This window comes from Gopherus evgoodei, chromosome 1 (assembly GCF_007399415.2).
Source record: "Gopherus evgoodei ecotype Sinaloan lineage chromosome 1, rGopEvg1_v1.p, whole genome shotgun sequence".
In the NCBI taxonomy this organism is placed as follows: domain Eukaryota; kingdom Metazoa; phylum Chordata; order Testudines; family Testudinidae; genus Gopherus; species Gopherus evgoodei.
This window is the reverse complement of record NC_044322.1, coordinates 199198405-199225572: the sequence shown is the minus strand read 5'-3', so window position 1 is coordinate 199225572 and position 27168 is coordinate 199198405. Positions and strand designations below refer to the sequence as shown.

General features: G+C 43.4%; 1 protein-coding gene across 1 annotated transcript in view; it reads right to left on the bottom strand.

Annotated features, from left to right (window-relative positions):
• CBLB (Cbl proto-oncogene B) overlaps positions 1 to 27168 on the bottom strand; it is a 212297-nt gene that overhangs the window by 38553 nt on the left and 146576 nt on the right. The window contains 5 exon segments of the mRNA XM_030582314.1: positions 7879 to 8112; positions 8114 to 8155; positions 8157 to 8221; positions 8224 to 8245; positions 15153 to 15338. Of these exon segments, the coding sequence (XP_030438174.1) occupies positions 7879 to 8112; positions 8114 to 8155; positions 8157 to 8221; positions 8224 to 8245; positions 15153 to 15338 (549 nt within the window).

The window sequence follows — 27168 nt, the reverse complement described above, 5'->3', positions numbered from 1 at the left end:
AATACTCTTGGGGCTGTAGAGAGGCCGAACGGGAGGACCGCGAACTGAAAATGTTGGCGGTTGGCCACGGACTGGAGGAACCTTCTGTGAGCTGGGAAGATGGCTATGTGGAAGTAGGCATCTTGCATGTCGAGGGCGGCATACCAGTCTCCAGGATCCAGGGATGGGATAATGGTCCCCAGGGATACCATACGGAACTTCAACTTTATCATGTATCTGTTGAGTTCCCGCAGATCGAGGATAGGTCCAAGACCTCCCTTTGCCTTGGGGATTAGGAATTAGCGGGAGTAGAACCCCTGCCCCGCTCGTGCTCTGGTACCTCCTCTATTGCCCCTTTGGCGAGAAGCGTTTGCACCTCCTGTAGGAGAAGTTGCTCGTGAGAGAGGTCCCTGAAGACGGACAAGGGAAGGGGGTGGAAGCAGGGGTTTGAAATAAATTGGAGGTGGTATCCAAGTTCCAGCATGCGTAAGACCCAACGATCTGATATTAGCTGGGACCATGCAGGGAGGAAAAAGGAAAGACGGTTGGAAAAAGGAGGGGACGGATCTGTTAAAGAAACTGGTACAACGCCCTCGGGCGCACCTTCAAAAGAAAGGTTTTGGCCCCGAGGAAGGCTTGGAGGAGCTTTGGTTCTGGCCCCCTTGGTTGCCCGATTGCCTTTGGCAACCGTTCCTGCCTCGCCGTATGGCAAAATCTTGTCTCTGCCGGGGCTGAGGGTAAGGGCGGTGCGGTTGGGGTCAGAAGGACCTGCGCTGAGTTACTGGCGTGTGCATTCCTAATGAGCGCATAATAACCCTGTAGCCTAGGGTCAGTTTTATCCTAAAACAGCCCTTGGCTCTCAAATGGAAGATCCTGAATAGTGTGTTGGAGCTCCGGGGGGAGGCCGGAGACCTGCAGCCACGAGATACGGCGCATAGTCACGCCAGAGGCCAGAATCCTGGCGGCTGAGTCCGCAGCATCCAGGGAAGCCTGCAAGGAAGTTCTTGCCATCTTTTTCCCTTCGTCGAGGATCGTCGAGAACTCCTGTCGTGCGTCCTGCGGAAGCAACTCCTTAAATTTGTCCGCTGCCACCCAGGTGTTGTAACTATAGCGGCTAAGGAGGGCTTGCTGATTGGACACGCAGAGTTGGAGGGCCCCCGCAGAGTAGACTTTTTGCCCTAGCAAGTCCACACACCTTGCGTCCTTCGATTTAGGGGCTGGAGCCTGCTGGCCATGGCGCTCCGTCTCGTTAACCGACTGGACGATGAGGGAGCAAGGAGGAGGGTGGACATACAGATATTCATAACCCTTGGAGGGCACCATGTATTTGCACTCTACACCTTGCGCAGCAGGCAGAACAGAGGCCAGAGACTGCCAGATCGTAGTGGCATTGGCTTGTATGGTCTTAATGAATGGGAGGGCCACTCTAGTGGGGGCATCCGATGACAATATGTCCACCACTGGGTCCTGTACCTCTGGGACCTCCTCGGCCTGCAAGTTCATGTTCTGTGCAACACGCCTGAGGAGGTCCTGATGGGCCCTGAGGTCAATTGGTGTAAGGCTGGCAGATGAGGTTCCAGCTACAGCCTCGTCAGGGGAGGATGAAGAGGAGAGACCTGGAACGAGCGGGTCTGATGAGGGCTCCGCCTGGTGTCTTCCTGGGGAGCTCGGAGTCCTGAGGCTGGGTCAACCCTTCCTCCATAGGAGGAGGAGGAGGAGGAGAGGTAATCGTGGCCTCCAGCACCGTGTTCTGAGGCGGTCGAGTGTGATGGACCTGGGTGAGGGCCTTGGGCCTGATGGTATGCCCAAGGCATCCAGAACCCCCACTGCTGCGGTCCATGATCTTGAGGCCGGGGATCATGGAATAACGCAGCAGGCACGTCGGTGTCTGGGGCGTATGCACTGTCCGCCCGAGAAGACACAGACAGGTGTCGGGAGGGCCATGGAGGAGCCGAATGAGGCTGGTATGAGTCCTTCACTCTCGTTGCTGGAGATCTCTCGTGCTGGGGATCGGTACCAGGAATCATACCGGTGCTGAGACCGAGACCGGGACCTGCAACCAGCGCGGTGCCAGGAGGTCGACCTGGATCTCAAACATCTGCGGCGGGACCGGCTGCGAGAGTCTCGGTGCCAGGAGCGGTGCCTAGAGCCGGAGCGGTACCGAGAGTACCGGGCGGGACGAGAGGTGGATCTGTGCCGCGAGTATGATCAGTACCGCCTAGGTGAGCAGTGCCAGGAGTGCGAGTGGTGTCGAGACCGGGACTGTCCATGAGACCGTGAGCGGTGCTGGGACCTGGATCGAGATCGGTGCCGGCTCATCGATTCTAGTGAAGGTGGTCTCATAGCTGCAGGCTTGCCTCTAGAATGCAGAACCCGCACCGGCGGTGCCAGGGTGAGGCAGGGCAGACTCAGTCATTGTGATAAGGTCCCTGGCCGAGGAGAATGTCTCTGGTGTGGAGGGGACTGTAAGCTCGACCACAGGTCTCACCAAGGAGCTCTCAAGGACCGGACTCAACGGCCCTCTGGGGACCGGAGTCGACAGTACCACAGTCGGTGCCGCAGCAGGAGTAGGTGCTGGGTGATCCGAACGAGTCTGCGTCGAAGGTGTGGAGGAAGCTGAGGGCCTTCGATCAGGTCCCTGTGATGGAGAAGGCCGGTGCTGAGGTTTCTTGGCGGATCCGGCACCATCTGGTGCCGGAGGAACGCTGTCAGCGCTCGGTGCCGAGGATAGAGGGTTGAGGGCTGCCTCCATAAGGAGAGTCTTTAAGTGAAAGTCCCTCTCCTTTTTAGTCCGCGGCTTAAAGGCCTTGCAAATGCAGCACTTGGAGATGTGCGATTCCCTGAGGCACTTTAGGCAGGAGTCGTGGGGATCGCTCGTGGGCATCGGCTTTTTACAGGCCGAGCACGGTTTAAACCCCGGTGAACCAGGCCTGGGCCCCGGCACCGGGTGTGGGGAAGGGCTAAAGCCTAAGCCCCACTAAACTATATACAGTAACTAACAACTATAAAACTAATTACACTATAGACTAAGTCAACTATATACAACAAGAAATCAAATGAACAAGGAGAAGCTAGGGAAGTGGAGGACAGCTAAGCCGCGCTCCACTGTTCCAATGACTGACACGGGCGGTAAGAAGGAACTGAGGAGCAGTCGGGTCGGCTGGGGTATATATCCAGCGCCATGGCGGTGCCACTCCAGGGGGGCGACCTGCTGAGTCACCGGAGTTGCTAGGGTAAAAATCTTCCGACGAGCGTGCACGCACGGCGCGCACACCTAACTGGAATGGATATGAGCAATCACTCGAAGAAGAATTAATGGATATACTCTGTTTTCATGGAAGTATTCCTCTCACCTGTCTTAAAAGGACCGAGAAATTCAAGCTAAAAAACCTGAATACACAAATAAATGTTAATCAAAAAACAAAACCGAGCACTAGAAGGAAGGGCTCAATGTAAGTTAGGATGTATGCCCACATCTCAAATACTGTGTATAGATGTCTCCTCATCTAAAAAAAGATATTCTAGCACTAGAAAAGGTTCTGAAAAAGGCAACTAAAATTATTAGGGGTTTGGAGAGGGTCCCATATGAGGAAAGATTAAAGAGGCTAGGACTCTTCAGCTTGGAAAAGAGGAGACTAAGGGGGGATATGATAGAGGTATATAAAATCATGAGTGAGGCGGAGAAAGTGATAAGGAAAAGTTATTTTACTATTCTCATAATACAAGAACTAGGGGTCACCAAATGAAATTAATAGGCAGCAGGTTTAAAAAAAATACAAGGAAGTTCTTCTTCACACAGCGCACAGTCAACTTGTGGAACTCCTTACCTGAGGAGGTTGTGAAGGCTAGGACTATAACAGGGTTTAAAAGAGAACTGGATAAATTAATGGTGGTTAAGTCCATAAAAGGCTATTAGCCAGGATGGGTAAGGAAAGGTGCCACTAGCTCTGTTTGTCAGAGGATGGAGATGGATGGCAGGAGAGAGATCACTTGATCATTGCCTGTTAGGTTCATTCCCTCTGGGGCACCTGGCACTGGCCACTGTCGGTAGACAGATACTGGGCTAGATAGACCTTTGGTCTGACCCAGTACGGCTGTTCTTATGTTCTTAGGATATACACTTTTCCAGTTATACTGGCAATAACCACAAGGCCAGGTGACTTTAATTACCAAAGCATTGTATTTTGGGAATACAGTGTACCTAGCTTGTCATTTTAGTCTTAAACTGAGTTTAGAGACTAAAAATAAGGGGAAGTGTCAGAACTGTGCATTACTGACATAGCTATAACACATTAAGAGCAAATGAGAAAACTTCATTAAGGCTCAAATTCCTATTGTCACTTTACAAATCAACTGTAATGTTCTCATTGAAGCACAATGTTAAGAAATTCCGTAAGGATCGATGTTCGGGCTTTTTTTTTTGGTACCATGCCAATTCTTCATTTTAATCCCACTTTTACTCGAAAGTGGTTTGCTGATGTGTGACTATAACAATTATGGAACAGTACGTAAAGATACAAAATAAAAAAAAGACATTGCTTAAGGGACAAATTTTAAGCCAGTCCTCCACACTATTTATTAAGTGCTGGCTCTGAACTTATTCATGTGTAAAACTGCATATACATACATGCCTCTGTACTTTACATGTGCAAACATTTGCAATGTATACATTAAAAATTCTAACATCTACATGCACCATTATTAGAATTTGCACCCGCAAAACTCGGTAGTAAAGATACATGAAAGCACTCACATAATTTTCCACATGCACAAATCGAGGCCTAATGGCTGAAAGTCACATCTTAATATTCCAGTGAATGAAAAGCTCTGCATAATGTATTCATTTTCCTGAAGGATGCAACTGCACCTTTTGTGAAAGCTGTATTTTATGACAGACAACCACAATGATACTCATGTAACACAAACTTGGACTTCTGACAAGTTTTATGATGTGCTCTACAGTGACATTGGCCACAGAGATGCGGTATGTTTGCTTTAAGTACCATGTACTAGCAGTCAACTGGGTAAATCCTTAAGGCTCTGTCTGATGTTCTATATTCATTGAAAGTATATTACCAAAAATAGTTTTTGCTGACTTGTGTGCATGCAAGTTTGCCATAGGAGTCATGGACATGCATCTGAGGGCAACATTTGACCCTTACGGAAGAGATATCCTATTATTTTGAAATATCTAAAAAAGCCTACATCTAAACCATTATAGAAGGACTCACAATCACTTTGGAACAAGAGAATTAACATTAAATCATTACTAATATAGAAGAACAGCTCTAATATGGTTTCAGAGTACTAGCCGTGTTAGTCTGTACATGGCAGAGGGGCACTGCAATGTGATATATGACATCATGTGCCAGCAATGTCCTCTGCCATGTACATTTGGCCAAACCGGACAGTCTCTACATAAAGAATAAATGGACACAAATCAGATGTCAAGAATTATAACATTCAAAAATCAGTTGGAAACACTTCAATCTCCCTGGTCACTCAATTACAGATCTAAAGTAGCAATGTTATAACAAAAAACTTCAAAACTCAGACTCCAACGAGCGAGACTGCTGAATTGGAATCAATTTGCAGATTGGATGCCACCAAACTAGGCTTGAATAACGACTGGGAGTGGATGGGCCAGTACAGAAAGCAAAACTATTTTCCTATGCTTATTCTCCCCACCCCCAAGTTCCTTACACCTCCTTGTCAATTGCTGGAAATGGGGCGCATTTTCATTACCACTGCAAACAGTTCTTTTTGTCTCCTGCTGATAATAGCTCACCTTAACTGATCACTCTCCGTACGGGGGTGTGTGTGTGTGTGTGTGTGTGTGTGTAGAGATTTCTACTGTATTTTCCACTACAGCATCCGATGAACTGGGCTGTAGCCCACGAAAGCTTATGTCTCAAATAATTTTTTTAGTCTCAAAGGTGCCACAAGTACTCCTGTTCTTTTGCTCTACTATGGGATATTTACTCTTAGAAAGAGGCAAACTGTATCTGACCTTCTACCTCCCATACCAGCTACTGGTCTTTAGATGGCCCTATACATAACTGTTCTCAGGAAAGATGCTAACAATACAGTAAAATGTGTATCATTTCTTTTATGAAGCTTGTAAGACAGTGAAAGGTAGTTAAAATAGAAACACATTCTCCAAACTTAACTAATCTGGATATTGTGTTTCCGTTAAGGGTAATTAAGATGTCAGCAGAGTTTCACTAGATTTTCATTGCTTTGGGTATATTTTCTAGAGTGATTTTTGATCACATCAGAATGTCAGCTATAATGGTGGCTATGCCTCACCCACCAATTTCACAGCTTCAATATCAGGACGCTAGTACTAAAAAGTAGCATTAGAAGTCTGTTCCATTTCAGAATTAATCACATTTATTTGGACATCTATATGCAATTGTCCAGAGCTTCCATAATGAATCTTGAGCTTACTTGCAGTTTTGGAGGCAGAAGAACTCACTGGCTCAAAATGCTAGTGGCTGTAGAATAATTTGAACAAATTTGTGCCATACTTGTGAACAGGGGAAGTGCCCGTGCCACAACATACTACTCAGCCAGCCAGGAGAGGATCACAACAGGCCTCTCCCTTCGTCTGGCCACCAGAAAGCCAGGGTCTTGAAGGGAAGTTACAATAGCATCATCTTCCATCTCCCAATCCCCTTCATCATAGAGAGCTGATGAGGCATCCTCTAAGGCTGGCTCCTTCACATCAAAAATTGCTACTGTTTGCCTTACTAGCCCATGCTGGTTACTGCACCTCCAAAAGCAGGTACCCTCTATCTCCCTATTCAGTACCACAGAAGTAGTACAGAGAACAGACAAAGATCCAGCTGCAAAAATGGATGTTATTGCAATCACTGCAACAAGAACGAGCAGAGATACAAGCATAGCTCAGTTCTAGTTATGCTAATACTACAGGAGTGATAATATCAAATTGAGGATTGCAGCATGTGGGGTTGTGACTTTGGGTACGTTTACACTGTGATAAAATACCCATGGCATGGCGGCAGATGGCCTGGATCAGTTGACTTGGGCTTGCAGGTTGCGGGCTGCAGGGCTATAAAATTGCAGTACAGATGCTAGGGCTCAGGGTGGAGCCTGGGCTCTGAGACCTTATGATAGGGGAGGGTCACGGAGCTTGGTCTGCAGTCCGAGCACGTACACTGCAGTTTTATAGGTGCATAGCCCGGGCCCTGCAAGCCCAAGTCAGCTGATCCAGGCTCTGAGACTAACTGCTGTGGCTTTTTAATCACAATGTAGATGTGCTCTTTTTACTGTTAAAAAGGCAATTTATACATTCAATTTATGCATATAAATTATATATATATATATATATATATATATATATATATATTCATTCACGCACACACACACGTACAGGGTATCTGTTTTATAATTTGTTCTAATTTTTTTTAAATGTATAAGCTATGATGTGCATTTATTATTTACACATTTTGTGGTTTGCGGTGGTTACAGAGTCTGCATCTCATCTAAGACTGGAGCATTTATCAATAAATGTATATGTAACTTTAATATGGTATTTCCAAAGACAACATATGACTGAAGTCAGTAACAGCACCAACTCTAAGGATCACTTGCTAGAAGAATATAGCAAATCTAGAACAGTTTTTCATGCGTTGCCATTTTTGTGACGGCTTCAAGTTAAAATTAAATCTTAACTGAACCTCATTTACTGCTGCTTTAAATCAGAGTTTAATGAGCCTCTCTTATTTACAGGCTTTCTATTAAGTATCGACAGGAAAACTTCAAATGAAGCAGATCAACATCAGCAAGCATAAATGACACTTAATCCAATGCGAAGTCTCACATTGGATTAACATATAAAATTAGGCTTCACACTTTGTGCCATGCATCTCTTACCTTGGCACCTTCTAAAGGCAAATCATGGCATCTATGTTTTCTCATAAATCCTGGGTCAGAACCCATTCGGTTGTGCCTTCCATTTATATTTGAACTTGCAGTGAGTCCTGGTTTGGGGGAACTGTCATTTAGGATTCGACATCCTATTAACGGACTTGTCCCAAACACATCTCTGGGGCACCAAGCTTCAAGTGGCACAGGCTGGTCTCTGGAAGGCACACTTTCAGGATGATGCAACATGTCTACTTATCCTGTTGTCCGGCGGGATAGGAGGGGGGTCTCTCAGGTGGAGGTGGAGGAGGATCTCGCAAGGGAGGTGGTGGTGCTGGGAGGGGTTTATCTGTTTCCTTACCATACATGGAGAAGACTAACAAAACCAGAAATTAAACTAAGTTAAGTCTATGGACATACAACTCATGAAAATGTACCGCTTTACCTTTTTTGTCTAAGGGACAAACTTCAGGCAGAGGCTAAGCAGGCATTTCTCTAAGATGCGAGATCTTACCGTAGCATCATAATAGTACTGGGACACATCAATATGCCAATCCCAACCCCACCTGCTACACCGGTGGGTGTTCTTGATCAGTAACTCTCTCTTCAGAAAATATATTCCCATTTCTTCAGGGGTGGAGGTAGGAGGGGGAAGGGCTGGCACCTCTGAGTGATAAACTTCTCCAGAATCCTCCTTTGCTCTGGCTTCCACAATACCTCCTTTGAAGCACTGCTACAGGCCATGCAAAGGATTCTGGGACATATTTGAGAGCTCAAATGTCTTCTGCAGGAAAAACCGCCATTTTTGGAGTGGGGGAATAACAGGAGTAAAATGGACTGGGTGGTGAGGGAGGGAGGAAAGGAGCATGGAGCAGCAGTGGTTAGGGACCAGAAGGCAGAATGGACAGGTCTCATTTTTGTTTAGGACACACATGCACCTATGGTCAACTCTGCTCTTTACATGTCATCTACTACTAGAACAAACTTGTTCAAGTCACACTCAGGTGACATGCTCAGCTGGTATATTTATGCTTGCAGTCCACATACAGTACATTTCCTCTGTCAAAGCATTCCCTTGTTCAGATTTGAACAGCATTAGATATTAAAGAAATATACTTTAAACTGTTCACAAAATAATGAATCCAAGTATATTTTAAAAAGCAGGAAGCTGATCAAAGGAATATATCTATGGAGTTCTAAAGCTCCTATAAATGTAAGTATATGGGAAAATAAGGTATTTTCATAAGAATTAGATTAATACCACCTTGCAAAATTATGCTCCACAGTCATCTGAGGTGTCCACCACCCCACAGAATCATTACTAGTAATCATCATGGTAAAAGGTATGCAAATTTGTGCCTGGATGGTATAGAATTTTGCACGGCTGCATTGTTTTTCTGAAATATATGCTCTATGAATTATTTTGGGCAAGTTTTATAACCTGTTACTACAGTAGAACCTCAGACTTATGAACACCAGGAATTATGAACTGACCAGTTCAACTTCATTTTGAACCAGAAGCATGCAATCAGGTAGCAGCAAAGACAAAAGAGAGACAGACAGACAAAAACAAATACAGTATAGTACTGCATAAACGTAAACTACTAAAAGAAGGAAAAGCAGAGAATTTTTCTTCTGTCCTAGTAAATTTTCAAAGCTGCATTAAATCAATCTTCAGTTGTAAACTTTTGTTCAGAGTACTGAACAACCACTCCCAACGTGTCGTAACTCTGATGTTCTACTGTATACAGCATGCCAGACCCAGATCACAATCGTCCTTTCTGGCCAGGGAATCTACGAATATTAACACTGCAGGAAAAATAACCCACAATTTTGCTGAAAGGAGAAAGCACTGAATTTAGCCTTACACTGCAGGAACTCCCTCAATGAATTTCTAGGGCAACAGTCTAAGTCCTTTAATCACACTAAATACTAAACTTACTCCACTAGTAAACTACTTCTAAGGTGCTATTCAACATGAGTAAAAGTGGCTAAATCTAGCTTCTACTTAATGAACTTTTTCAGAAGGCTACAGGTAGGGCTGGTCAAAAAAATTGTGTAAAAAATTTGTTTTTCAAAGAAACTTGGGCTTTTGACTAAACGTTTTTTGTGGAAAGTGTCTTTCTGTGAAAAATTCCAACTTTTCATTGCAAACCTGGAAATTCAATATTTAGAGTTTTGTTTTTCGACTAAAAGTCAACTTTTTTTCAAACAGCTTTACTGCAAAGTTTTAACAAAATGTAATTTTCTAGCAAATGGTATTTGGCGGAGGTGGCTGACATTTTTTGATTTGACAGAAGAACAGTGGACTACATACAATATTGAAAAGTACATTTTCTGTGTGGAGTGCAAAGAATTCAATATATACTTCAAAAAGAAGGAGTAGTGTGTCTCTTTGCCTTTGTACTACACTAAAGAGTAGGTTCCTCTGTGTCAGGGGTGCATGCACCCCTTGAGCCTTGATCAGAGATTTTCAGTGATCAGTGTCTGTTCGGCCCATGAATGGGCCTGTATGCCTCTTGTGAAAGATACCTAGGGGTGCACAGGCGAATTGTCCTTAGTTCCTTCTCCACTCAAACCATCCCCTTGTTGTTGAAGAACTGCCACTTTTAAATCTGTTACTGAGTGTCCAGGAGGGTTGAAGTGTTCTCCGACTGGTTTTTGAATGTTTAATTCTTGACGTCTGATTTGTATCCATTTAGTCTTTTGCGCAGAGACTGTCTGGTTTGGTCAATGTAATGGCAGAAGGGCACTGCTGGCACATGATGGCATATATCACATTGATAGATGTGCGGGTGAATGAGTCTCTCATGGTGTGGCTGATGTGATTAGGTCCTAAAATGGTGTCTCTTGAATAGATATGGAGTTTGGTGTGACTGCTATGAGACCACACTGATGCACAATATTCAGCTGCAGAATATACCAAGGCAATTGTTGCGGTTTGTAAGGTTCATAGACTCGAGCCCCATGATGTTCTAGTCAATTTTCTGATAAGTGCAACACACTTGACCTTATCGCAGGTGTTCTAGAGGTGTTGTCAAAAGGTCAAACTCCAGTCCAGTATAACGCCAAGATACGTTGGACTAGTGTCATGGCTGACGCTCTCACCACAGAACTGCACATCAAGTTTGGTATTAGCTATTTTATTGCTCAGATGGAAAGCAGTTACCGTGGATTTCTTTTGGATTAGGAGTAAATTTCCAGCATTGGAAATAATCAGCCATTGTGCTAAGATCTCGGGTTCGGGTGCAGCTGATGGTATGGAGGCTTGTATGCTGAACTGCTAGGGCAATATCATCCGCATACATGAATTTCCTCAACTCTGTCGCTGGTATGTCCGCAGCTTATAGATTAAAAAGTATTGGGGCCAGGACAAAGGCCTGAGGGATGCCCAAGTTAAGAGTTCTTGGTCTAGTGATCTGGCCATCGAGGAGTAACTTAAAACAGTAGTCCCCAGTCGTTGCCAGGATCGTTCACTGGCAGTGAATGACACAGGAGACCTTGAAGAGGAGGCCCTGCCTCCAGACAGTGTTGTATGCTGAGGACAGATCAACAAGGGCGATTTCTGTCTTCAACCTGCATTGGAATCCTGCTTCAATGTGGCTGGTAAGTGAAGCTACGGTCGTTTTACAAACATCCTAAAAAATCAGCCGCTAAGTAGTACATCCCATGTGGTCACCGCACGGCCTTCACCCCCTGCTGGACAGAAGAATGTGAGTCTCACCTGAGGGAATAAGAAAAGAGCAGCAACACAGATAAAGCCACTGCACTACTTGAGTCCTTGAATTTGGCGTGCCTAGAAAGGTGGAAAAAGACCACTGAAAGCCTTGATTTCACCCATTTGAGCCTTAAGGAATGGGATCCCAGCCAGTAATGCAACGCTCAGCCAAGGTGACAACAAATGCTGTTGCCTCATTTTCTTTCTAACAGCAAGACACTGACAGATAAGATAACATGCCAGGAGGTCCAGTGTGAACTCCGAAGAAACTTTCAACAATGCCCAGAAGAATCTCCACTCTTCCACATATTCTGTTGAGATCAACATTGCACAGTTGGAAACCATAACGCTTCTTACATGCCTGTTTATGCGTGGGTGGAATAGTGGCAAATATCTGCCACATTGTCTTAGTCTGATCTAGGAGCTCCTCGCTCATGGGTAATGTCACCCTGGGCGTTGCTGACTGCAAGATAGCCAACAGTTTGTGCTGCGAATCCTTGATCTCAGAGGAATTTGAAGAATGACAGCAATGCTTTTTATGAGGTCTTGAAATTGTTGAAAATAATCTACTATGGATAGTGATGGAGGCATAATCACCTCCTCCAGAGATGAGGATGAAATAGGTGTTGGAGGGGCGGCCTCCTTACCTGCCTTAGCTTCCTGCTCCTCAAATGTCTCCTCCTTTGGGGGAGCTGGTTGGGGAGGAAAGTGCTGTACAATTCTGGCCTTCCTGAGACAGTACCAGTGGTCTGGCAAATTGCTGTCAATAGGCAGCCCAAGGGTCCCAGGGTAGCCGTTGGGGGGCCTAATATGGAAGTGGAGGTGGCACGCAGGGTTGGTTCCACCACCCTTGATAATAAGCCTGATTTTTCCTATGACTTTCAGAGAATGGATTCCTGAAGGGATATGTTGGAGAATCCTCAAAAGAAAGAGAGGATATTAACTGGAGGTCTCCTTCATTCTCCTTTATCTCCTCTAAAGGATGAGCACCCACAGAAAACAGCGAAGAGTCCTGTGGTACCCCCAGATGAGGTAGTCCAGCAATCTGAGTCTCAGTATCAAAGGACACTCAGTACCCAGGAGTGGGTTCATCCATTATTAAGAGGTCCTTAGTACGTCTGAACTCCTGCGGTACCAAATAGGGGATTGGCACCAATTTGGAAGCCAAGGGCACAGTCACCAAAGCTGATGATACCGCCGAAAGCGAGCATACCAAAGCAGGCACCGATGGTGTCTAGTGCCATTCCTTGCTTGGTGCAGAGGGCGCTGCATGCCTGGGTACTGACAGCTGAGCTGAATGCATAGGTACTGACCTTTGGCTGGACTCAATGGTGCCAGTCCCGAGTGTCTATGTTTGCCCTCCTTACTGGTGAAAGGTAGCAAGGCCCTAACGAAGCCACCTCTTTTCTCATGCTCAGGGATTTTACTGCCCAGCTCATACCAGACAGGTGTCCTTCAACTCAATAGTACCAAGTTGAGAGATTAAGTCTTCGGAGGCTGTAGATCTCTCCAGGAACCTGGACTTTTTCTGAGCTGCTTCCTTAAAGTGACTGTCCATGCTCCTCTTTTTGGAAGTCTTCCCTGAAGCCTCCAAAGTCTCACCTTTCTTAGGGATAGGGTGCGTCGATGTAGAAGAGGTACTGGATCTGTCATGAGGCAGATGTACTGAGGAGTAGGGAGTCCTCTTGATGTGACTCAGAAGCTGGCCAAAGTGAGCAATCCAATATTAGGTATCTGAGTTTAATCTCCATGTTTTTCCTTGCCCTGGACTTGAGGGCCAGGCAGAAGTTGCACTTCTGGGAGACGTGGGACTCCCCCAAGCAATGGACATACTTAAAGTGGCCATTTTAAAGAGATATAGCCTCTCGGCAAGAGAGGCAACATCTGAAACCTGGCGTGCCAGGCATGTCCTGCCGGGGGGTGGGGGGGGAATCCTCACAACTTATCTAGCTAACTATAACAACTAACTAACTAACTAACTATAAAAAAAAAAAAAAAAAAAAAAAAAAAAAAAAAAAAAAAAAAAATAAAATAAATATCGTAACCACTATAGAAACATTAGAAAAGTCAAGGAGCACTCAAGGAGAACACGCTAGGGCTGAGTCTCAGGCTGAAGCAGTTGAAAAGGAGGAGAGGATGGTTAGCCCTTGCACTCCTGCATAGCCTCAGTAACAGCACAAGGAGATATAGGATGCATGCATGGGCTGAATGGACATGGCTAACTAAAAATATGCACACCTGAAGTGGAGCCCATAGGGCCGCTACTCAAAGAAGTTTGTGCTACTGAGTGAATTTGAGCAATAGCTGTGAGACCATAGCCTCTTTAGCTCCAGTTTAAGTTAAATGACAGAGTTAATAAAAAATGATAGGGATGAGAAAACATTTTTATATACTTCATTTGTTTTGGCTAAGTATTATGCTACTAGAATTAAATTCAATTTCAAAAGGAAGCTGAGTGTCAAATGTAAAGGCAAAATGCTGATTAAATAGCGTGTTTATCATCGGACTGTCATGCACACATACATGCTAATACAGATTTCAAAACACGCCTTCAACATTTAAGCTAATTCTTACATTTGTACACCAATCATCATAAAAATGGTTCTCTCATAATCAAGAAAATTCAAGACACTTAAATCCAGTATTTTATATGTTTTCCTTCAGACTTTCAAGTATATGATTTTTAAAACTGTTCTAAATCACCAGATTTCTTCATACACAAATCCTGTAAATATTCAGTGTACACATATTTTCTTTTCTAAACCCACTTGAAACATGGAGCCTAATTTATCACGTCTGAAGTTTTTGATAGCCAGACAGTTGCATAATTTTTTCTTGCTAAGACATTATGGAAAAGAGTGTAAATCATCATTTGATTACAGCATGCAATTTTAATTCAGATAATCTTTTAAATATACTTTAGAGTACTTTCAGTTGCTGTTTAATGTTGCAAATGAGGGACTACTAGAGGGACTTGTTCCATCAGAGTATGTCAATACCATGGTTTTAAAATAGTGAAATATAAGCATGGGACTAAACACATGTAATACTGCCATCAAAACAGTGAAATATAACCTGGAGCTAAGCCTGTGTGATACTGCCATCAAAGTAAGAAATCACGTTTATGTGTCCTTAGCTTAGGGTGACCAGATAGCAAGTATGAAAAATTGGGACGGGGTGGGGGGGTGTAATAGGAGCCCATATTTAAAAGAGCCCCATATATTGGGACTATATCTATAAAATCGGGACATCTGGTGACCCTACATTAGCTGATTGTGCAAGATGTCATATAGGGGGACAGCCACAGGATCTGATCCAAAGTTCACTGAAGGCAACAAGTCTTTCCACTGATTTAAAGGATGCCTTGATCAGGTCCTTATTTGGTGAATTAGGGCATGTTAGAAGTACATAGAGACTTGGTAGAAGGCCTAGGGAATATTTTGGATGTAGCCAACTTTAAAAAAAATGCACTGGCCAATCTTTAAAAAAAAAAAAGCACCCTAAAACTAACAAGCATCATCTCTCATAATTCAGTTAGACAGAAACATGATAAAATAAGATTTACCTTTGGTGAGCCAGTAGGGCTAGCACAAGGTGACCGTGCTACCCCCTTCTGAATGAGATCCAGACGGGGAGGTACCGGTGGGAGACCAAGATGGGGAATTTGCAGGGAGTCTGGAAGTGGCTTTCTTCTCTGTGTAAGTGGAGAGGATCCTGGAGAGGTCACTGGTGAATTCTGTCTGTCATTGCACTTCAATACAAAAAAGAGCACATTACTAGCGTTTACCTGATCCCATTAAGATTACAGCTTTCATTGCTTGATTAAGGCATTTGATATTTGGAAGGTGCTCTAGCCATCTGCTAGAAGTGCTCACCACCCCGCTTCTCTTGATTAACAGACACTCACTTTGCAAGGACAGCATTATTTAATGAACTGCTGCAATGTCATTCTTCCTCCAACTTTTACTGAGACAGTTTAAGTAAGATTATTGAAAGATTTAAAAATAGACAACAATTAAATTATGTATTATTGCAGTCGCAGAAACAGAAAAGAGGTTTATATAGAGGAACAGGGATGGAAAGTTCACTATATACTTGTATTTTCCTCTTGGTAAATGTTTATTTTATATGCAGCATTCCATTTAGGATTCTACTTATTATTTTTAAAAGCTATTCAATGAAGACTGAATCTTTCACTTACCACACTTTATCATAGGTCATTTTAAAATCACACTTCAATATAAAGCTGAATAAGTTATTCTAAGGTTTCAGTAAACAAAATCTTTAAGCCGGGATGCATCAGAACAATCATTTCTGATTCATTCGATTTATAAATTTCCCTTGACCAAATTCAATTTTTGTAAACCAATATTACATTTAGTATAAGTTTTTTTTCATGTCCAATAATGATAAATGTTAAGCTTATTTTTGTCTCAGCCTGTGATTCATAAAACACACATTGACATTGCAAATTAAGTAGCTTTCTTTCAAAAGGCTAATCTAAATATAGAAAAAAGGAATGCAAATGTACCCTGTAATCTAAAGATAAATCCAATTCCCAGGGTTTCAATTTTCATATTAGGCCCTGTCCGTGCTACTAATATACTCAGCTTTGCAACCCATTCCTGAAACTCATCTAATTTATAACACAGTGCCAACTCTATCCACATACAGTATCTATTCAAGAGACGCCATCATAGGACCTAACCACATCAGCCACACTATCACATGCAGACAAGGCCTCAAGAACCTATTCAGGAAAGCACTTGAGTATGTGTTTAAGCTCACTAATTAAATGGGACTTGAGCACATGCTTAAAAGTCATGCATGTGCATAACTACACTCCTCATTCTGGAGCCATAATTTAAAAAATCCATTTTACTAGAACAGAGGCATTCAATATTGCAGTAAACAAGTTTAGTCTCAGTCTTTTTACCAGTTGTGTTGTGTTAAAACTGAATTGTTTGGGAACTTCAATTACAGCAGTCAATTATTGTGTATTGACCCCAGTACAGGGGCAAGGGATCTCCGATATTTGAACTGTCCAGAAAAGGTCTGGGTAGTGCAGAACACATGCTTTTTGGGAAAATCAGGGACTGGGAGTGTTTTGGGTTCACCCTGAAGGTAGTAACCAAGGCTGTTGAGAGCCAGAGCGTGGCTGGTGTGTTGTTGACAGGCTGCTGGAGTCAGAGTGGCTGGATCAGGGCTGTAGCTACACACAGACACTCAGGGAGTGACGTGCATGGTGTTAGTGAGAGGCCTAGGTTGGAAGCTACAAAAACAAAGCATTGTGAGGCACCCAAGGTTGCAGGGCAGGTGGTGACAGCCCCTCGCTGGTCTGGATTGCACTCTAGAATGTGACACCTGTGTGCGTTGAGGCCATACCAGATAGAACAACCATCTTCAGAGTGCATCTCCAAGAAGACTGATCACTTTTTCTCGTTATGGCCTTCTCTCACATGGTTCTACTCTGAAAAGTGACTATGTAAAATTACTCTTCTTATTTGTCATTGTGGCCTCATTTGCATTGCACTTTTTTCACCCTCCGTATCTACCTGCAGATCGACCAATGATAGGAACATCATTGCAGAAAGGTCACTGGAAGCTGATGGTGTTTTAACCACTGTATCATGTAGATCAACTCTGAGTTGTGGTTCCAACACAACAGTTAATACGCCAGTAGTCAGTTAATACTAGCATTCATGCCTTTGCTACCACTCGGGAAGACTTCTACCCCCATCACAGTGGTCCCCAACCTTTTTTGTTTGGTGGGCACAGGACAACGAGCCACCGAGGACCATGGCTGGCGGACGAGCATCTGCTGAAATGCCGCCGAGAAATTGGTAACATCAATAGGCATCGCTGCCGAAATGCTGCTGACTAGCAGCAGCATCTAGAGGCATCAGCGGCATTTCGGGGGCGACGAGATGCTGCTGCTTCTCGTCGGCATTTCGGTGGATGCTGGTCCGCCGGACAGTACACAGGTGCGCACAGATGCCCTGGTGGGACCCATGGCACTCGTGAGCACCGCGCTGGGGACCACTGCCCTATCGTATCAACAGTTGTGCAGGGTGGGGAGGTGGGGGAAGAATGGTTAAGAAAGAATGACTAGCACAGAGTTTACCTAAATAAGTGAGAAGAGCGTTTGCTTCTGTTAGCCTTGTCAAACTAGCACAGCTAAGAGGGAACGAACCGGTTACTCTACTTTCTAGCATACCATACTAAACCATTATGTTTAAGTTCCTAACAATTATACCTGTGGAAGCCTAATCTGAAGATAATGGAGTTGCACAAGCATCCATAAGATTTGGCCAGCAGAATCTTTATTGATACATAACCAAGGAAGAACCCAGCTTGATTCTCAGATTTCAGTTTGTGCTTAGGAGTTGGGGGGGGGGGGGGAGGGAGGAGTGACACCTGACCTGTACATTGAGCAAATCCAAAGTTAAAATCAGTCAAATATAGAAACCAGGGTTAGAAAAAGTTTGAGTTGCACTTTCAGTATACCATTACATTAACTTTGCTGAATAAACTTTTTAATTTTTTCTGTGAAAAGAGGGTGATGAGCACTATATAAAATGCCTAAACAGATGACAGCAGAAAATCTGGGAGTGCAGTGAATTATTTCTGATAGCAACATGACCTGGGTTTTGTACGTGCCACCTTACAATCTATTACACTATATGAATCTTTTTCCAGCGCTTCTATGTGAAGCACACTATTGTGAATGCTCCTCATTTTTTTCTTGACTCATCAGCCCAACACTTTATTCTTTAGAATTCAAGATGTTTTCCCATCTGTTAGATTATTCTCCCATTTCGCTTTGTGATAAGCTTTAAGCTCCATATCTATTTGTTATGTGACTATTTCTACTCCATACGCCATGGCTGGTAACCCACAAGTGTCAAAGCAATAAGGAAGTTTGTTCTGACCCTTCAGGCTTTGATCAGCCTGGCTGTTTGAAGTCTGAGTGGATAATCACTCCCTGATGGTGAGGGGTGGAGCTGAGTTGAGCTAAGCTAAGCAGGGAGACTTGGTATATAAAGTATCAGAGGGTAGCCGTGTTAGTCTGGATCTGTAAAAGCAGCAAAGAATCCTGTGGCACCTTATAGACTAACAGACGTTTTGGAGCATGAGCTTTCGTGGGTGAATACATCTGATGTATTCTGATATCTGATGTGGGTGACGCATCTGAGGAAGTGGGTATTCACCCACGAAAGCTCATGCTCCAAAACGTCTGTTAGTCTATAAGGTGCCACAGGATTCTTTGCTGCTTTGGTATATAAAGTCATTTGCTAGGCCAGGGATCAGCAACCTTTGGCACGCGACTCGCCAGGGTAATCACCCTGGTGGGCCAGGCGGGTTGGTTTACCTGCCGTGTTCGCAGGTTCGGCTGATTGCAGCTCCCACTGGCAGCAGTTTGCCACTCTAGACCAATGGGGGATGTGGGAAGCAGCGTGGGACAAGGGACGTGCTGCGAACTGCACCCAGTGGGAGCCGCAATCAGCTGAACCTGCGGATGTGGCAGGTAAACAAACTGGCCCGGCCCGCCAGGGGGCTTACCCTGGCGAGCTGCATGCCAAAGTTTGCCGATCCCTGTTCTAGGCAAACAAGAACTGTGAACAGAGGTAGCTAGCTGGAGAGCTCCAGAGGGAGTTGAGAGAGGAAGTGTGAAAGAGTTGCCTTCCAGTTTCAGCTCTACATGTGATTTCAAGATGGATGGGGATGGGATAGTGATGATGACCTGCAATGGATGCACCATGTTTTCTCCCCTGCCTGAAACCAGAAGATACTTCTTGTGCATGAAGTGCAAGGTGGTGACTATGCTGGAGGAAAAGATTCTTGGTTTGAAGAGTTCCATGACAGCCACGTTTGGGAAACATCAGTACGTCGGGTTCAAGGAAGAAAGGAGCCAGCCACCAAAGAGTCAGAAAGAGAGGATGTCAGAGAGTAGGCCTGGCAGTTTGTAAATCATATTGGCATTCCATATGGCTGGGGACAGGCAAGATTGGACAGGCTGTGAGTACTAGAAAGAAGAGAAGCAGGAGAAATTCCACACAGCTGCAAGTTTCCAGTTAACAAGTCCTCGCATGGAAACTGTGGAAAATACTTCTCAAGATTCAGCTGTTTCAAGGAAATGGTGATATGTACAGAACACACCTTGCGATGGTAGCTCGGCCCAACCTATAAGGAAAGCAAGCTTACCCACAAAGAATTCTCCAGCCACGCAAGGAAGAGACCCCATCTTTGCTGGGGATTCAATAATCAGAAGAATCAAAAGAACAGATGGATAATAAAACTGCGTAGTACCTTCCTGGAGCCAGACATGAAATGTCACTTAGATTGGATAATATTCTGAAGCGGCTGGTCCAGGATCCATTGGGGATGGGTCATATGGGCACTAATGACACTGCATCATGTGATCTCTCTCAGATAATACATGACTTCAGAGAACTGACCCAGGCACCGACTGTGGCACCATCGCTCCTTGCACACGGGACCCCAGAGGAGCACAGGGCAGTGATCAGACCCCAGTACCAGCTTCCTTTTCATTGTCGGACGAGGCGGTGACAGGTACCTCAACTGCTCCGGTCTTAGAGGACACTAATGTCTTTTGACTCACCTTACACTGGTAAATTTTTTTTTAAATGGCAAGTTTTTTCAGGGCTTATATCTCGGCACTGGTTCACATGGTGACAGTGCCAGCATGCTGAGCACTGAAAATGTGGTGCTCAAGGCCGAGTCAGGCACAGCGTGCTCGAACTTGGGCTGAGGAGCTGCCTCCATAAGTAGAACTCGGAGGCACTGCTCTCTGTCCTTAAGGATCGTAGGGCAAAAACCCTTACATATCCTACAGAGAGGTCTCCGAGATGTCCCTCACCCAGATATTTAAGGCACAATGAGTGTGGGTCAGTATTTGGCATAGCCTGCCACAGACCGATCGTGATTTAAAGCCCAGGGACTGAGGCATACCCTGGTGCCAGGGGAAAATGTTGGGAGGGAAGACCTCCCCCGAAAAGGAAACCTATAAGAAAAAAATACACTAATTATAACTACTATTCTAACTATGTACACAGGGATAGAGATACTGCGAAGCACATGCTTGCCGAGGCAAGAGCAGTAGGGAGTTCCAGCCACCTGTTACAGGCAGTAAGAAGGAACTGAGTGGGGGTCAGTTTGGCAGGGCCTTATATTGGGCACCATGAAGGCGTGAGTCCAGGGGGTGCTCAGGCCAACCCTACAGATACTGCTACGCAAAAAATCTTCCAGCTGTCAAACACGTGGCGTGCGCACGCTTGATTGGAATGGACATGAACAAGCACTCGAAGAACTGATCACTTATTCCTAGCATTTGTTTCCTATCTTTTAATCAGTTACTGATCCATGAGAGGACCTTCCCTCTTATCCCATGACTACTTACTTTGCTTAAGAGCCTTGGTGTCAGACCTGCCAAAGGCTTTCAGAAAGTCCAAATACACTATATTTACTGGATCACTCTTGCTCACATGCTTGCTGAAACCCTCAAAGAATTCTAATAGATTTGATTACTGTCCATACATACCTACATGGGGAACAAATATTTAATAATGGGCTCTTCAATCTAGCAGAGAAAAGTATAACACGATCCAATGGCTGGAAGCTGAAGCTTGACAAATTTAAACTGGAAATAAAGTATACATTTTTAACAATTAGGGTAATTAACTACTGGAACAATTTACAGGAGTCATGGTGGATTCTCCATCATGGCGATTTTTAAATCAAGATGGGACGTTATTCCTAAAATACGTGCTCAAGGAATTATTTTATGGAAGTTCCATGTCCTGTGGTAGACTGGAGGTAAGACTAGATGATCACAGTGGTCCCTTCTGGCCTTGGAATTTATGCATCTATGGAAATATTCATACCATCATTAAGTCTGCTAAAGGCTCTCAGTGTTTACTTTAATTTTTCTGCTGTTTTCAACCAGGAAATTGTTCAGCCCATCTGAAACTGTCATTGTGTAAAGCCTTACTATTACCACCAAATACATAAGACCTCAAACTAAAGTGAGCTGGTGCTGGCCAGAAGTTGGATGATGACCTACAAGGAAAATCCAGGTGCTGCAAAAATACTGTTTCTCTTTCCTTCAAGGCAGCACTAAATCAACATTACTACATGGTGCTAAGAAAAGGGAGCCTGGAATGTTGGATAAGTCTTAAAGTTGAGGTCCTGACTATTTACAGTCAAAGATTCCAGGGTACTTTAGCTAGGACAGGCTATGGCACCAAGTGTTCTCACAAAATTCTAATTTTTGTAATTACATTAACAGTGTTCTCTGGCTATTTGATGTTAAACTTTGTGACATTCCACCACAGAGATGGCTGCACTGCATTTGCACGTGAAGTAATTATAACTGTGCATAGATATCCATGCATTTTAAATGAAAGTTGACGGGTATGCAGAACAAGGCTTTTGGTCACAGCATGAGTACACATATGAAGCTAGTAGATGAGCTCTTTCAAAATGCTTTCTTAAAAATAGATACAAGGCAATGGGAATTCCAGATTTTGTGTATGTCAATGGAGATTTCTGTGTACATGTTACTCAGTGAAAGAAATAGAGGGATTAATCAGCTTAGACTAGGAAACAGTATATAAAATAACAAGTGATTAATAGACAAACAAGCACAAATAAATCTGACAATGACAAACTACAGAAATCTTTACCCTTCAGCAGGCCTGCTGCAATATAGACCTGTGAAATAAATATTATATTAAGGAAAAGAGCACAGACCCCTTTGTAACAACATGAGCTTCATCAATAAGGCACAAGTGCTGCAAAAGGAAAGCAGTTACAACTTAATTTGCAATAGTACTACAGAATGATCTTTCAGGCTTGCAGTGAACCAAAACTGCACTACTCAGTCTGATGTGTTAATTAGCAGCAAAATGCAATGTCTATTCTCTCTCAGTGGATGCAGACCTAAGGAAAGAATAAGAATGCAACTATTACTGACTAAACAACTCCTGGAGGATCTTGTTCTGATCCAATTACTAAATCAGCTGCTTTTGAATCCAAGAGTCTTTTTTACAAATCTTAGCATGACACACTTTTTTTAAAGCCTGAAAACATGATAGATTCAGTACAATTGTGAGGATCACAACGTATTGCAAGGAGACACAATAATATTTTAAGGATTGCAAGAAGAAATGTCCAAGACATTCTGAGCAGATCTGCACCAGCACTGGACTTTTTGGGATTACTAAATGAGTAAGTTTCCTTGAATCTTCATTAACCTACTGGAAACTTGTCTTATTTAGAGCAGCTCATGTTTTCATAAGGGTGATTACACCCCAGTTGCATTAATATCTGGAATTACTTCAAGGTTGAATGAGGACTTAAAACAACATAGAAACAACATGGCTAGGTACACATTCTTCTACATAAACAGGGCTGCCAATCTGATCTTGCCCAGTTAGTCCAACCAAATGCATTATTTATAATGTCTTGGGTTTGGTATATTAATTAAATTATCTCTAATTCAGAGTTTAAGCTCTCCTAAAATCTAGTATTTCTGGTTAGAGATCACCTATATTCTGTAACTGAGCATTTCCCTCTTTCTGAATCTATAGCATCACTGAAATGGTTAACATCACCATTAATCTTAACTGGTTTGTGAACTTCAAAACCTACTGGTAACCATGTGAATCTAATACTATTAAATGTGAAGTAATTTAACTGTAAAAAGGACAGCTGGATCAGATTGTTCTATCTGCTCTGAGGTCTCAATTGAGCAAAACAAAACCGGCACAAAATGAGATCCAGCTGTCTACTCCAGCCTGCCAGACCCATTCTTTTTTTTTTTTTTAAATAAAACCTTTTAAAAGTTTTTCAAGTTGTGCAATTGATGCGCAGGTTAGCCAGCCTGCAGTAAATGAAAAATAAGTGGCACAAATTTGGTTTACGCTACATCAGAAAGCAGAGAGGGTCTGCACATCTGAAATTCCCCTATTGAAATTTATTTTATTACTCCTTTCAAAAAGAGTATATTTGAATACTGTGCCCCTGACTTTTATGTCAGAAGACAGAATGGCCTGAGGGAGGGAAGGGGTAATTTAAAAAGTTAATCATCATTTAACTTTAATATAGCACTGTAAGTTTCGATGGGGCTTTACAGAATTAGGGGAAAAAAGTAAAATCCCCATCCTAAAGTATTTGCAGTCCAAAGTCATGATCCTGCAAACACATGCTGAACTTTAAGTGCATAAGCAGAACCATGGAATTACTTACACACTTGAGTTAATATGTAGGGCCCAGATTTTTAAAGGCATTTAAGCATTACTGTGCTTAGCATCAGAATGCTCAGCTGACTTAGGAGCCCAAATCTCATTTTCAAAAGGTATTTAAGCACTTAGGAGTTTGAAGTCCATTGACAGTCCCTTTTGAAAACAAGATCTGGGCTTCTAAATAAGCTAGGTGTTGAGATGCTGAGCACAGCCATATCGAACTACCTTTTAAAATCTGGGCCTATGTACCTAAAGGGTAGGAGGACTGAGGCCAAAATTAGACAAGACAGAGCAGAAGACAGAAAACAAATAATAAATAAAACAACCACCAAAAAATGACAGGGGAAGGAGCAGAAGAAGGTTAATTACAAATACAAGTGAAGGGAGCCTTACAGAGGGATAAACTGAGCCTGATAGTCAGATCCCACAGTAAGGGGCAGTGCAATGCCTCCTGAAACTCCCCAGTTGCTCTCAGACACTGGGAACTATGAAGTCAAAGATTTTCCAGTTCTTTGGTATAATCTCTGGATCAAAACTGCAATAAAATAGGTGAGTCATCAAGAAGACACTGACCTGTGAGGAGGCAGGAAGTTAGCTAAGATAAATGTTTGAGTCCATTTTTTCCCCCATTGTTTTCTCTTATACATTGTGTCAAAGTTGAAACTCTAGCACAGAGGTCGGCAACTTTTCAGAAGTGGCGGCCGAGTCTTCATTTATTCACTCTAATTTAAGGTTGTGTGTGCCGGTAATAAATTTTAATGTTTTTGGAAGGTCTCTTTCTATAAGTCTATATAATATAACTAAACTATTGTTGTATGTAAAGTAAACAAGGTTCTCCAAAATGTTCAAGCTTCATTTAAAATTAAATTAAAATGCTGATCTTACGCTGCCAGCCTGGGGCTCTGTTCACCTAGACCGGCAGTGGGCTGAGTGGGGCCTGCGACTGGGACCCCAGACCTGGGGGGGGGGGGAGGCTCAGGGCAGAGGGCTGGGGCTGGGGACGGGGTCAGGGCAGAGGGCTGGGATGCTCGACTCATAGGGGTGCTCCCAGCCCCCTGCCATGAGCAGCTCATGGCAGGAGGCTGGAAGGGATATGCTCGGTTCCATCCCTTTCTCAAGGCCCGTCCCTACCTCTTCTCTGTCTCCTCTACGGAGCTGTGTGCACGCCCCCTTCCCCTAGCTAGGGCCATCAGCCGATTGGCACAGGGAAGGAGAGGGGGAGGAGCAGGAAAGCATCATGCTGGGAGAAGAGGCGGGGGAGGGGGGAAGCTTGGCTGCTGCAGGACCAAGCTTCTGCCTCCTGCCCTCCGCAGGGGAGAGCGGTGGGCGGGAGGGTTGAGGGGGGCTGAATGGGGCTGGGGTCCGGGACTGCGGCAGCATGCCACTCAAAATCGGCTTGCGTGCCGTGTTTGGCATGTGTGCTGTAGGTTGCCGATCCCTGCTCTAGCATTATGGCAATACAACATTTCAGAACATATATGTCACCGCAATTAAGATCGAATTAATAATGCACAAACAATAGTTTGCCATCAGTTCAAGGGGAAGTAAAAACCCCTCCAAAACCTTGAGAGCCAAGATCTTTAGGTCATGGATGATTCATTAAACACACACTTACTCATCCTCTGTAAAGAGTCTGCTCTCATGACAAATAGCAGCTTTCAGTCTTGCTGACTTCTCATAACTACTCTGAGGACAACAGTGTGAACCAAAGTCCATTTTTGGTGCATTGAGACAACTATCAAATTAATTCTAGACAGCTGCAGATATCCCCAGACAAAGTAACTTTTCACATGGTTTTAGAGCAGAAAATGTGCCCACCGCATATTAATTTACTTTGACCTACTAAAATCTGCATGGGTCTCCTATTCAATTAGTGCTTTCCCCTCTGTGGTTTACCATAGCAATAATGTTTTTATTCAGCTGATACAATTATCCTAGCATCTATAAATCTACATTATTTGTTCTAACCATAAACTTTATTTGGACTTTTTTCTGTTTTGTTTAATTTTATTTTTTTCAAGCAGCTTGCAAATCAAGCCAGGTCTGGTGAAGATAATATGGCAGATAACTCAATTTTATTTCAACCATTGTGATAATGGAGTACTAAAGATTATTCCCAACTTCAAACCACCTATTGGAGATTCAAGTATCTTCTTTACAGAGATTATTTATTCTAAATGTAAAGAGAAAAACAGTATTTCATGTTTACCCAGACCTGTATCATACACATTTATAAAGATATATTCCCTGATATGCATCTAAAGAAGATAAAGGAAAAAAAAAAGGAGGTCAGACAAAGCTTAATTACAACAAAACAAAACTGGTGAGAAAAGGAATGTTGCAAGCAGTGACTGATTTAGTTGATCTGATTCCATGGAGGCAGAGAGCGCCAAAGCCTAGAATCACAATGGACACAGCGTTATCTCCCACCAGCATTTCATAGTGATGCGATCCAATGATCTCAACACATCTTGGAAACATTAATGAATTAAGCTTCCTGGTGAGAAACAGACAGATTAGGTGAACACACTAATTTTATTGGATCTTTCAGCAGACTTTAGTACAACTGATGCTGAGGATTCATTTGCAATACAGTAGATCCTCAGTTTTATGAGCACTAATCTTACAAAAGACCAATTATATGAACCATTTTTTTCCAAAGGAAAAAATAATAATTGCAAGATGAAATTGATGTTGACGAACAAGTCAACATCCTTTCACATTCCAATGCCTTAAATGCGTTGGAAATTATCTTGCAATGGTTCAAAGAATATGAAGAAAGTGATGTAAAGCATCACATGGCTTATGGACCGCACCTACTCTTATAAAATTGAACATCTCAGAATTAACCTTTTAAAAATTATGAATTTATCAATACCCAATTAGTTTGGAAAAATAGGAGCTCTACTGTACCTAGCTAAGATGACAGGATCCACCGAAAAGTGAACTGTTTATTCCACTGATTCCTTTAGAAAAACCAAGGTGGTTTGTGATAAGCAACTACTCTTCTTTCCCATAGAATCTCTACTGAGGGGTTCTGGAGGATTTTATCTTGCCACCTCCACCTGGTTAAAACATGTATGTCAAAGCTGCTAGGTCATGGTGAGCAATTCTGCGTTGCAGTATCATCAACATGCTGCTTCCTTACTGCACTATGATTCTGTGTTCTCTTTGCTTCCACACTGCTCAGTGGAGATAGGGCTTTGTAAGACAGATGACTTACTTTTAATACGATAAGATGGAGCTGACAATGGTGAGTAGGAAAATGTATCCTGAGGGAATCACAAAGGCTATAATAACTACTGCCTCAGCATA